We start from the raw sequence: 12,926 nt of genomic DNA, 5'->3' as shown, positions 1-12,926 counted from the left end.
TACATGCACTGGATACTAAATTACTTGTGGAATGGGACCAGGAAATGTGCATTGATTAATTTTCTCTTTTTGTATGTTTGCCACCAGGTATTGAATATTTTAAAAGTGCAAGTACCATTAATATCTGACAGTACATATGGGGCCAGGACAAACAAATCATTGATGTATGACTATCTTCTTATAGAATGGGTCTGATGAAGCATTTAATTTGTGTTTCCCAAATATTCTTTCAGGTCCACTTTTCATTTTAAATAGTAATTAGCCATGTGCCCATAATTTATTGTTATTTTAACTAATTTAGAGGATAATGATGCAAGCATGCAGTAAATACGTTAATCCGCTGCACACAATTTGTTCTTCTAAAATATGGTACCATGCAATGCCAGAATATCTTAAGGTAAAGGCACAAAGTGACATTGCTGGCAGAAAGGTACAGTATAGCTTCTTTGTATAGCTACAAAAATATTTTCCTTAATTTAGGTACTGAATATTCTAAAGGAGAATCCCCTAACATCAGGGGCTTTTTTAACATTATTAAAGTATGAATGTCAAAAAAAATTTTTAACTATAAAATCCAAATTTTTAGTGGGAAAAAAACACTGACATTTTTCGAGATTTATTATACCCTGAAGATGGAAAAAGTCAGAATCCAAAAATCAGTCATCTCAGACCTGCCAAAGTTGTATATAAGTCAATGGGTGAGGTCCCTATCCTATTTGGAAGTTTCTATGCCCTAGTACAATGTCAAAATTGTTGTACAGTATATGTATTAAGCTCAAGGACAACATAAAAAGCAAAACAAGTTTAAAGGAACAGTAACGTCAAAAAATAAAAGTGTTTGAAAGTAATGAAAATATACTGCAGTGTTGTCCTGCACTGGTAATAAAAAAATCTGGTCCTGGTAGTCACTCAACTTTTTTCCTATTAAACTCATTCTTTACCAAATATGTAATAAAAAGCACTAAGTTTGCCCCGGGAACAGTAACCAATACCAACCGATAAGATACTTGCTTTTAAACAGGTGACCAATAAATACTATCTGCTGATTGGTTGCTATGGGTTACTGCTCCTGGGCAAAAGTAGTGTATTTTATTACATAACCCCCATTAGTTAGGATTAAGTACATTATGTACTGTTTTATTATTACACAGATAAAGGAAATGATTTTTAAAAATTTGAATTACAGTACTTGATTAAAACTGAGTCTGTGGGAGATGGTCTTCTAGTAATTTGGAGCTTTCTGGATCCAGATAACAGATCCCATTCCAGTACTGCAATAAACCATAATTGAAATTTGTTTGCAAGTTAAGTTTAGTATTTTAGGAGTGGGAGTTCCAAAATAGGTGCTAAACAATGCTTCCATCTGATCTTCTTATTGACACACCCCACTGTGGGAATACTGGAGCTACTAGAGTAACAGTAGCAAGCATCAGCAAGCTCAGTCGCAGACCATTCATCAGAAGTAGGGATGTAGCGAACTGTTCTGCGGCGAACTTGTTTGCGCGAACATCGGCTGTTCGCGTCCGCCGCAAGTTCGCGAATGTCGCGCGACGTTCGCCAATAGGCGTTCGCGTCAAAATCGTTCGACCATTCGATTCCTTCGATCGCTAAAATCGAAGGATTTTCGTTCGAATCGAACGATCGAAGCCATTGGATTGAATGAAATCATTCGATCGAATGGCTTCAATCGTTCCATTCGAACGAAAATCGTTCGATCGAACGATTAAAATCCTTCGATCGTTCGAATCGAACGATTTTCGGATGTTCGAAGTTCGCGAACAGTTCGCGAACTGTTCGCATTTTTTGCCGGTGTTCGCGAACGGCGTTCGCGAACACATAAACGGCAGTTCGCTACATCCCTAATCAGAAGATGGACAACATAGGCACACTGGCAACCATGTAGGAGCTTATTTGGACTCAACTTTCTTAACGAATTGCATCAATACATACGCACCCTATAATTAATTAATAGTAGCACCTAATTGAGTACTACTGTATGGTAAGTCAATCTGTATTTCGTGCAAATAATTATCTGGTAAAAAAAGCAGCAAAATTATATTTCTGCAGCAGAAACATCTTTAGGCGATATTCTGAGGCCTTTTTGTATTACCCTAAAATTGTATGCAGCCATTAAACTGCTTCTGAAAATAATAAAATCAATTATATTTCAATGTAGACTAGTACCTTTCATGCTTTCCCTTTTATACGTTATATAGGAATGAAAGAAGTTTAATATGACTTTGTGTCCAAATACTCAAAATGCCTAGGATTGACCAGGATAAAACAGGCTCTCTCTTATAGCTGCAAGTACAAGCCAGTTTGCGAAGCTATTTTATTATGGACATAACTTTTCTACTCTAATAATCAGCTGTGCGATATAGCCGGCAGAAGAGAATTGGAACAGACATTCAGAAGATAAAACTGTCTCAAACCAAAGTCCTTCAAAACTACCATCATAAACTACATTACAATATGCTTGTACTGCTACCAATGGTATTTTACTTTGGACTGTTTAGTGCTTGTCCTGCCAATATTTCAGATTAGTTACATTGCAAGGAAATAGCATACCATGGTATTATATGTCCATCCAGTAATGGAGATATATTAGCCTTTAATTTGTTAAACATTAAAATTTAACGCCCATTCTTCTTTTATCACAGAACAATAACATAAAAATTCCATAAACCAGTGCATGTAACCCCAACAACTTGATTTGTTCATGACAAAAAATCCTTCCCTAGAATATCTTTGACAGATAACCATCAGTTACCATTGCAAGCTCTCTGTTAATCCAATTTTTTTGTGAGTCTGATTAAATCAAGTAGCATAGCTTGATCATATTAGTCTTTGCATTTTAACTGATATCTTTAAAAATAGAAATATAACTTCTAGGAGAGTAAAACTGTACGTTTCAGTCATAATTTTATAAGGGATTTAGTAAGCAAAGAAGATATGCCATTTCTACTAAAGGTTCGGTGCCTGTTATCCAGAATGCTCAGGGCCTGAAGATCTTACTGTATTTTGGGACTTCACACCTTAAGTCTGTTAAAAAATAATTTAAACATTAAGGGGCAAATTTACCTAGGATAGAATATTGAGGGTTAATTAACCCTCGATATTCGACTGCCGAATTGAAATCCTTAGACTTCGAATATCGAAGTCGAAGGATTTAGCGATATTCCTATGATCGAACGATCGAAGGAATAATCGTTCGATCGAACGATTAAATCATTCGAACGGTTCGAAGGATTTTAATCCATCGATCGAAGGATACTCCTTCGATCAGAAAATTGTTAGGAAGCCTATGGGGACCTTCCCCATAGGCTAACATTGGCCTCGGTAGGTTTTAAGTGGCGAACTAGGGGGTCGAAGAAATTTTTAAAGAGATAGTACTTCGAATATCGAATGGTCGAATATTTGAACGATTTTTACTTCAAATCGTTCGATTCAAAGTCGTAGTAGTAGTTGAAGTAGCCAATTCGATGGTTGAAGTAGCCATATTCAACCATTTGAAATTCTAAGTATTTTTTCTTCTATTCCTTCATTCAAGCTAAGTAATGGGCCCCTAAGTAAACCCAATAGGATTGTTTTCCCTCCAATACTGATTCCTTATATCTTAGTTGGGATTAAGTACAAAGTACTACTGTACAGAGAAATAACAGATCCTAAACCTGTATAAGTAAAAATTTAAATAGGTGGTGAAAAAAAACCTAAACTTTATAGTAATTTGTATTATGCAATTGTCTTATGTTTCTTCTAACATCTAAGCTTTGATTTTAAGGAAAGAGAACCTTTTAATTGAAATAGCAGCACTATATTGTTCAGTCCTATGCCCTACACTCCTACAGTAATACATTTAAATGTATGAAGATGATGGAGATAAACAACCAATACTAACCCAGCTAGATTACACTACATTTTACTGCTACTAATTTATAGCCATCTTGTTCAAAAGGGCTAATCAGGCTTCCCAACAGAATCTCAATAGTGCATGAGTGCACACATAGAATGATAACATTTGTGTTCTTTTGGATACATTTTTTGCTGGGATAAGTGATTATACAGTAAGTGCAGTGCGATGTGGTTGGCAAGATTCAATTAAAAATCAAAGAATTTAATTATGTATTGATTGACATTGATAATTATGAACAGCAAATAGAGAAGACATTTCTGGAGGGCCAATAAAGTACCATACATATCACAGCCGGTGTCAAAAACGAGACGCTGGTGGCATTTCGCAAATATTTTGCAGTTTTTCGAATTTCGCAAATTTTTTAGCAAAGCGAAACGGCCCAAATTCGCCCATCACTACACAACGTGTTTTAAGGCACTTGTATGGGAGCAAATGCATTATTTATTCATGAATGTGAATATTCAGTACTGACGTGTTGCTTTTTGAAACTATATTTTTACTATGTGTCCGACAGTATGGTTTTCCTGGAAAATACTAGATACCCTAGTATACCTACAGCCTGGAGGATACTTTTTATAAGCATAGTTTGAACCCTCTTGAACTACTTTACTTCAACTGAATACATTTGTCAAAATTTCTTTCCTTTGTTCCTTTATGGGAATCATTGATGGCAACAAGCCATTTTGTGCACATTCTCATCAAGGCAATGTTTTCATAATGCCTAAATCTTGTGTATACACCAAACCATAGGGGAAGGCAATATATGATTGACAGCTGATAAATAAATGTATGACAAGCACAGATGAAAAATTATTTGGATTCAATGTTTAGTTATACAGTTCTTTTCTTCTGATGACAGGTCCCCTTTTATACAACATACAGACATAGTGGATGATGTTAGAAAAAGGCATGTCCAAAGCCTCACCAATTTGTCTCAAATTGGTTACAAACCCATCAAGAGCAAGAAGCCTTACATTTATGTGGGACTGGCTTAAAAATTTTGGCTAAATCCAAGTAGACCACATCTACTGCAAACCCACTGTTCAAGTTCCTACACCTTCAGCTAAGCCATTCACAGCTTTACAGAGTACTGTATGTCCTGTAGCTCATAAGCATTTGCTTTTCCAGAGTTCCATTTCACCACAATATTTTCATTCCATATTGAAGCCACACTCATAAACTGTATATTTTTTCTATGAATGCTGTATATATTAAAAAAAAAGTTAAAAGTATTAGTCTTTGCAATCAAAGCAATTGGCTTCTTTATTGCTGCTCTGTAACAATTGCTTCAGTATTACTAGGTCTTTAGAGAAGCGACTATCTCTTCTGACTTGTAATATTTGAAGGTTTTCCTCTTCATTCCTATTAACTTCCTTCCATCTGTGTTACGACTTTTACATTTTTTTTTACTTAATACATTTGAGCACATTTAAATCTGCAATGGTTTAATCTAGTTTTAAAACTGTTATGACAACAATTTACTGCAGATACTGCATTATCAGAAGTGTAGTACTATTGTAATCGGGAGTACACAGTATTTATTAATTGTATAATAGCAAAATAGTACAATAGTGAGCAGGAGCTGCCATGATGCATTTGGTATTAATTTAATGCATAGGAGAGAGATAGCACCATAGTAAGTAGAACCTGCTATTATGCAGAATTGCTATTTCTGAATTGCAGAAATGAGGCACCTTAGTAAGCAAGATCTACAGTAAAGGCATTCATATACTGTATAGCAGCAATATAGCACCATAGTAAATAGTAGCACTAATGCACGCAGCATGAATATGCTGAATAGCTGGGATATAGCTCCATGGTAATTACAAGCTACAGCGATGAACACATTATCAATATCCTGAAAAGCAGAGGTATAGCATCAAAATAATTAGATGTCTCAGTCGTGCACACAAAATTAATATACTGAAAATGTATAATATAACACCATAGTAATTTGGTGCTGAACAACTTAGGTACAATTATGATGCTCTGCAGTTATATACACAATAGTAATATACTGAATATGAGTAATGAGTGCACCATATTAATTAGGAACTGTTATACAATACCATTAGCATACTGAATAACTGTGCCTTTATAAGTGCCTCACCAACAGAATAGTGCAGCTGCAACTACAGTATGTACTGCTTTGCCTGGGAGAATGCAATTTACAGGTGGTTTACATTTAGAATCCCTTCCCTGTTGATCAGTATGTACAGTGCAATACAGTTGCTGCTGTACCCAGTCAAGTGGAATGCAGAGAGCAACTTCACTTGCTAAATGGAATGTAAAATTTAACGTGTAAAATGTTATTAGTTAGATGTGACCTATTATGCCACTATATTTTTATGTCATTAAGGTACTGAGTAGTCTGCAAGTCACCAAAGTGGGTAATGAAGGGTGCCCGGGACTGTGGGGAGGTGCTTGGAGCAAAGGGAAACCTGGGACTGGCTACATAGGGTGGAAAGATTGGTTAATGGCACTAAGGGAGGGTTGTTATAAAAAAAGGGAAGCTGATTAACCTCCTTCTCTTGCAACATCACGGGCACCTGGAGTACTGTGCAGCCTGGCAGTGCATCTGGTCTCCCCTAATGGTGGCCGTTCATCCCACCCCCCACTGTTAGTACACTTATTTGCTCTAATAATAAAGGGACTGGTTTCCATATTGTTAAGATTGTTTTTTTATATTAAATATTATTATTGTCACGGCTGTTGGCGAGTAATTGGCAGGTAATTGTTCTTGGTCCGTGCCAATAGGTTTTCCATTTACATGCCCACAGCGGCTGCAGTGCCTGGCATATGTGGTGACCATGCAACATTTTTTAAACTATCCATTAGAGTCTATTGGCATTTTTTTTCTTGGCAAAATGCTCATTCCTAACTATGACTTCACTGCAAGTCAATGGATGTTGTGTCAACATAATCCTTGCATCCGACTGCTCCTGCGTGTCAAATAGAAGTATGCACAAGGCCTTCATTCAAGGAGGTTGATTTTAATTGAAGATATGTATTTTGCTGTGAATTTGTGTGTGTTCTGCACAAATGTGGGGTTCCTCTGATATTTTAGTTTCCTCCTATTGTCTAATAACTGGATCCTGATGAAACTTACCTTAGTGTCCTAACAATACAATATATTGAATCTTCACTGGGGCAGGAACTGATGTAAATGATGAGCAAATGCTGTAAAGTGCAGGGTCACATGTTGGTATATAAATGCTAATGAAAAAATTGTTTCAAAATATTGATCATTTTAATTGCACTCATTTGCAGTAATCTAAATATGTAATGGTTATTTTATTAAGATCAGGCTCTTAGATAATTTGACCCTTAGTTTTTTTCTAATGCTTCATTTTGTTTTGCCAGTCTCTTACTCTCAAACATGTTCTCGGTGCACTGTGTGTTTCTATTTCTAAAGATCCTGAAAAATGTTTAACTATATTCATGCTTACTAAATGATATAATATCACTGCATGATTCCACTTTGCATTGTGCTCTATCCTTTTTTTTCTCCTATTAACACCTGATTATAATGTTATACAATCGAGCAAAGAAAAACATTTCATCTTTTTTTTATCCATGTACAATTTAACATAAGGAGAAATAAAACTAAAATGTAACACATACATAAAAAATGTAAAAATCAGAATTGTGTTTGTTATTTAATCTTGAAAAAAATTTAAATTTTGATTTCTCCCCCTAATATATAGCGCGGCAAATCCATTTATAATATTCTATTGTGTAAATTATTCACATGCAAGCGTTCATTTTTTGAAAGAAGGGATGTAATGAGTTTAATTACATTTAAAAACATTTTATATACTCAATCTTTAGACTTTTTTTCAAGTTTATATTTTTATTGCCTTTTGTTGCGTTTTCTATTTTTTTTTTTACATTTTTTTCTTTAATAAACTGCTGCCCCTTACATATTACAAGGGATAACAAACATTTTAAATAGATGGCAGCAGGAAATTGACAATTTTTTCTTTCTATGAAAATAACCAATTCAGCAACAAAAAAAAAACATTTTTGCATGTTTACAATGCTAAACTAAATACATTACTTTATGTATCATTTGCATTCAGTGTACTATTGTTTTGAAATATTTACCTTAAAGTATAATTTTGTTAAATTAATATTAATTTGCTTTTTTTTTTTTTAAAAGAAAAATATTTTCTATTTTTGTTTTTCTTTTCTTTATTTTGGCTATGTTTCTTCTTTTTTTATAGGTTTCAGAGAATATATGTTGAACACAATAAGCCTTCCCGGACATCCCAAACCACTTAACCAAGGCATTTATGTACACGACGTCGGTGTTTATTTCAGCAAAGGACGCCACGTCTTTTAAGTTTCTAAAGTTCTCTGTATTAGTGCCAAATTTAGGCTGTTCTCTCAAAATATGAAGAGAGACACAGAACTCTTTTGGACCAAGGTTGCTTTCACAAGTTGTAAACTTGAACAGAAATGTCTTTCTGTCATAAGATCAGATTTGCTCTAACTCAAGTAGCTACTGGCTTTATTGTACCCACACATGGCACATCAACAGCAGCAGAAGCAACAACTTATCTAAAAGGCAACAGACTCAAAAGGTGCAATCCTAAATAAAAATAAAAAACAAGCTAGTTGTATTTGTTAAACAAACATTATAGTTGTGTTATCCCTGTTTGGAATTTGTGTTTGATTTCTCTTTGTGAAACTGTGACTTCACATCACATATCAATGATGCCATCACCTTTTACCATGGCAACCTAAAGAGATGTCATAATGCAGGGATTTATAAATCTTGCAAGGTCAGTAAACAGTGAAGACTGGCAAGAAAATTCATCCTAGTTTCTGGAGCTATACATGCGAGAAGAAAAGATATGAATATTACTTTTTTTATGGGAGAACTTGTAATTATTTTTCAATGAAATGTTTTACAAATCTTTTGTGTGTCCAAATTTCTTTCTTTTTCTATTTTTTTAAAGGGACCCATGCAGTTAAAGACATTAAAGTTTATGTGGAAAGGAGTGCTGATCAAAAATTAGAAATAAATATAATTGTGCAAAAACCATCAAATACACGTGGACAAAATATCTCTTATAATGAATAATTGGTGTTAGCTTAAAACATACTTCCTACATCCATATATATTTTTTATTTTGTATATCTTTTCAAGCACATTTAAACAGATGGGGCATGATTAGTGGTACAATTACACAGAGTTCCTATTATTCATAGTCATTAAATTATGGGGGCCCACCCATACTCATTTTATTTACAAATATGATAAGAAAGCTATATTACACTAAAGATAGCTTCTCTCTGTGGAATATGGCTATGATACATACATATATAAAGAGGGGTTTAAAAATCCTATATGGCAAAGCCCCTAGGCAACTCAATTTATTATTGGTTGAAACTGTCCAATGACTACAATAATCTGAGATTTGTTTACATATCCTAACTTAATTATCACTTAATTGCCTTTTAATATGATTACATATCTTATTTTATCCTGTTTTCAACATGAATTAAATACTGTATCTGTTTGGGAACAACAAATGTTCTGTTCTGCACCCCTCCTTGAAAAAAAAAGTTGATCTAATCCAAACTATTCTTATTTAATCTTGTATTTGGAAGAACTGTTAGACGGTACAAAACTTTAGATATGCTATTCAGTAATTTGTTTGGGAAATAAATATATATTTTTTAAATATGTATTTTTTCAAAATGAGCTGCATATATTTTATCAAAATTAACATCCAAAAGAAAAAAAAATGCATGTTAAAATAACAAAAGTTTATACTGTATTTCACATAAAATATTTCCTAATAATAATGCAAAGGTAAAAGTGCAAAATTAAGACCTAGTATTATATAGAATTTTATATAGGTTGATATACGCCCAAGTTCATAAAATTGAACAGTATAAGCAGTATGATATTTTGGGGATACCTTTGCAATTTTTAATGTGGTGCCAAATAGATTTATCTACATAATTGCATGTAGACACATTTATTAAAATGGGCAATAATTCAGTAAAATTTATGTACCCCAAAATGTTTTTTCATAAAGCAAGCATTAGGTACAACAGGTACATGGGCAAAAAGAGCACTTTGGTGGGTGCACAGGTATGGACAATTGCTACATAAGTACTTATTTTAGCTGGTAAAATTTTGCCAGCACTCCTACCAGTGGTAAATGATTTCTCATTATAATAAAAAGGAGAAGTTTTGGAAATTGTATTTTGTTTCCTTGAATTTTTAACATGGCATTATGCCAAAAATATTTAAAAGATTGTATGCAGACAAAGGGAAATCATGTAGACAGAAAATGTTTTTTAAGATTTTAATTTGTTGAGTTCATGAATTATTTCTATCACGTCTGATTTAATGGGGCATTTTGTTGTATATATTTGAACTATTATAAATACTGTAAAAATATTTTTTTTCATGCTTGACTAAACACCCTTTTCCCATGATCAGTAGACCCTTTCTGTTGTTAGCTTGTAATCTAATAGATGATTCTGGATAGGAACACAATATATCAATATGGAAAATGTTATAGCTCAGCTCCATTCATTGTCTTTGCCTTTTATCTTACATAATGCAAACCATTCTTTTATAACACTAATTTTTAAACTCCAGGTCATGAAATACAGTATCTAGCAGTGATAAGTCTAAAGCAGCTGTGTTTACTTAGTAATTTTGAAGGTGTTTCATCATATGTTCAAATTACTTCTTTGGTTCACTGGCTGGGAAAAGCAGTAGCAAATTATTATAGCCATCTCTCAAACATAACTTAACTAACAAACTATAGAACAGGGAAGGATATTGAGTACATTTTACTTTGGGAAAGCATGCCATGGCATATTTTTATATATTAATGCCATTGATTTATCTGAGTTTAATGTATGATTGATTGCTATGGGTTATTGCTCCAAATTAGAATTATTCCAGGTTTTAACCCTTTTACCATCATATGGCTGGAAAAGAATGTATTTTCCAAATATGTACTGAATGACTGAGAAACATTTACTGACATTGACAGAAATGTATTCAAAGAAAATTAATTTAATGATTCCAGTGGGAACATGATAAAAGGGACCAACCATTGATTATTTACTATTATCTACCATCCCATATTTAAAAGTTCAAACTAAAATATTCATACACCATTTTTGGCCTGGAACTGTTAATTATTGCTATTAAAAGTAGTAGTAAAAGTAGAACAAAAATGGTGTAAAGTACATAGGTACATACATAGGTTATGTTATTATCCTTACTCATTTCTCAGAGATTTGTCCTTTGATGTATGACTGTGTTTTCTCCAAGATTTAACATTCTATACCATGACATCTTGTTTCAAATGTATTTTTATTACAGAAATATGGAAATATTTATGAAAGAAATTATAACAATAGGAAAGAAAAAAGAGACAGCTGGAAATATTTGAATGTTTATTAATCTTTTTTATACTGTGCTGTAGTGTTTAAAAATATGTTGGTTTTGATATTGATAATTTATTATAAAATCTATATATTTTTTAAATAAAAAAACAGGATGAACAATTTGGCCATGGTATGAAACTCAGGCCATTTCTCAGTTTTGTCCCACTGAATGAAAGCGCAGTTGCAAATATTATTGGCCATGCATAAAATAAGAAAATATAATGGGACTCACCATCAATGGACAAACTTGGTAACTCATAGCAACCTATCAGTGATTAGCTTTTTTATTATCTAGCTAGAAAAATGAAAGTAGACATCTGATTGGTTGCCAAAGTATGCTTAAGCAGCAACTCATGGCATACGTGCCCCCAATGTACCAGTGCATTTATGAAGATGCCCTCTTAGATCAAAACTAGAAATTCTGGAAGATGATAGTATTTTCCAAAGTGACTTTGGTTAACATTATTGTGTATATAAAGGAGCTTAATGTAAAACAAGTGGATTCAAACAGTATGTGTAAGTGAATATTGGCTCAATCTGAAGACCACTTTTTTATTGAATGGGAGCAGCAATATATTATCTCATTGGCTTACTTTAGGATTGCAATGGTTTCAAATAGATGATATACAAAACATTTTAGCATAAAGCAAGATTTGACTTTGTAGATAAGAATACCTTTTTACCAGTAGATTAGTTGAGTTTTACTATGGTGAGCTCTTACTTTTAAATTGATAAATTTGCACCTAAGTGGCCTGCAAAACATGAAATAACCTGTTATAGGAAACAATTGAGTTTTGGATAAAGTTCACAAAAAAACTGTCTGTTTTATCTTAAAATCACATATGGCCAAGATATGTATAATGAACTTTCAAAATAATAATAATGCTCAATCATTGAGATGACCTCTAGAAAATACATTGTACAAGCTACCCCCTTTGCATTTCCATTGTATTTGATACATTTTGTCCACATATGCCAAGTTGCATTCCACTCCAAGAAACATTGACATTCAGGGACCCATTTAAGATCGCTTCTCCTGTTCGTCATGGTTCATGGGCTGAATAGCATGGTAGTACAGGTATAGGATCCCTTATCCGGAAACCCGATATCCAGAAAGCTCCGAATTACGGAATGACTGTCTCCCAAAGACTTCATTTTATCCAAATAATCCAAATGTTTAAAAATAATTTCCTTTTTCTCTGTAATAATAAAACAGTACCTTGTACTTGATCCCAACTAAGATATAATTAATCCTTATTGGAAGCAAATCGAGCCTATTGGGTTTATTTAATGTTTAAATGAATTTCTAGTAGACTTAAGGCATGAAGACCCAAATTACGGAAAGATCCGTTATCCAGAAAACCCCAGGTCCTGAGCATTCTGGATAACAGGTCCCATACCTGTATAACCCAATCAGTTTGCTGAATGGACAAATATGGTATGAGGGGCTATAATTTTGTATTCTACCATTCGGAACATTTTCAACACAGGAACTGAAAATTTACAGCTCTGTGACTCCTCCTCACATCCTTTCATACTACAGGCTTTCTATGCAATTTCCTGATCGAAGGAAAATCGTTCGATT

At 33.6% G+C, this 12,926-nt stretch overlaps 1 protein-coding gene across 4 annotated transcripts in view; it reads left to right on the top strand.

The window, feature by feature from the left end:
- Positions 1-12,926, top strand: part of LOC108712840 (NT-3 growth factor receptor) — a 399,826-nt gene that overhangs the window by 304,605 nt on the left and 82,295 nt on the right. The window contains exon 13 of one of the 4 annotated variants that reach the window (XM_041588225.1): positions 8,140-10,134. The exons of the other annotated variants lie outside the window; for them this stretch is intronic. Coding sequence (XP_041444159.1) covers positions 8,140-8,258 — 119 coding nt within the window. The 3' untranslated portion in view covers positions 8,259-10,134. Of the gene's footprint in view, positions 1-8,139; positions 10,135-12,926 lie in introns of those variants that run through there. 4 annotated transcript variants of the gene reach the window in all.

This window comes from Xenopus laevis, chromosome 3S, assembly GCF_017654675.1.
Source record: "Xenopus laevis strain J_2021 chromosome 3S, Xenopus_laevis_v10.1, whole genome shotgun sequence".
In the NCBI taxonomy this organism is placed as follows: Eukaryota; Metazoa; Chordata; class Amphibia; order Anura; family Pipidae; genus Xenopus; species Xenopus laevis.
Note: the sequence above shows the minus strand (reverse complement) of the source record. Positions and strands in the feature narration are given on the sequence as shown.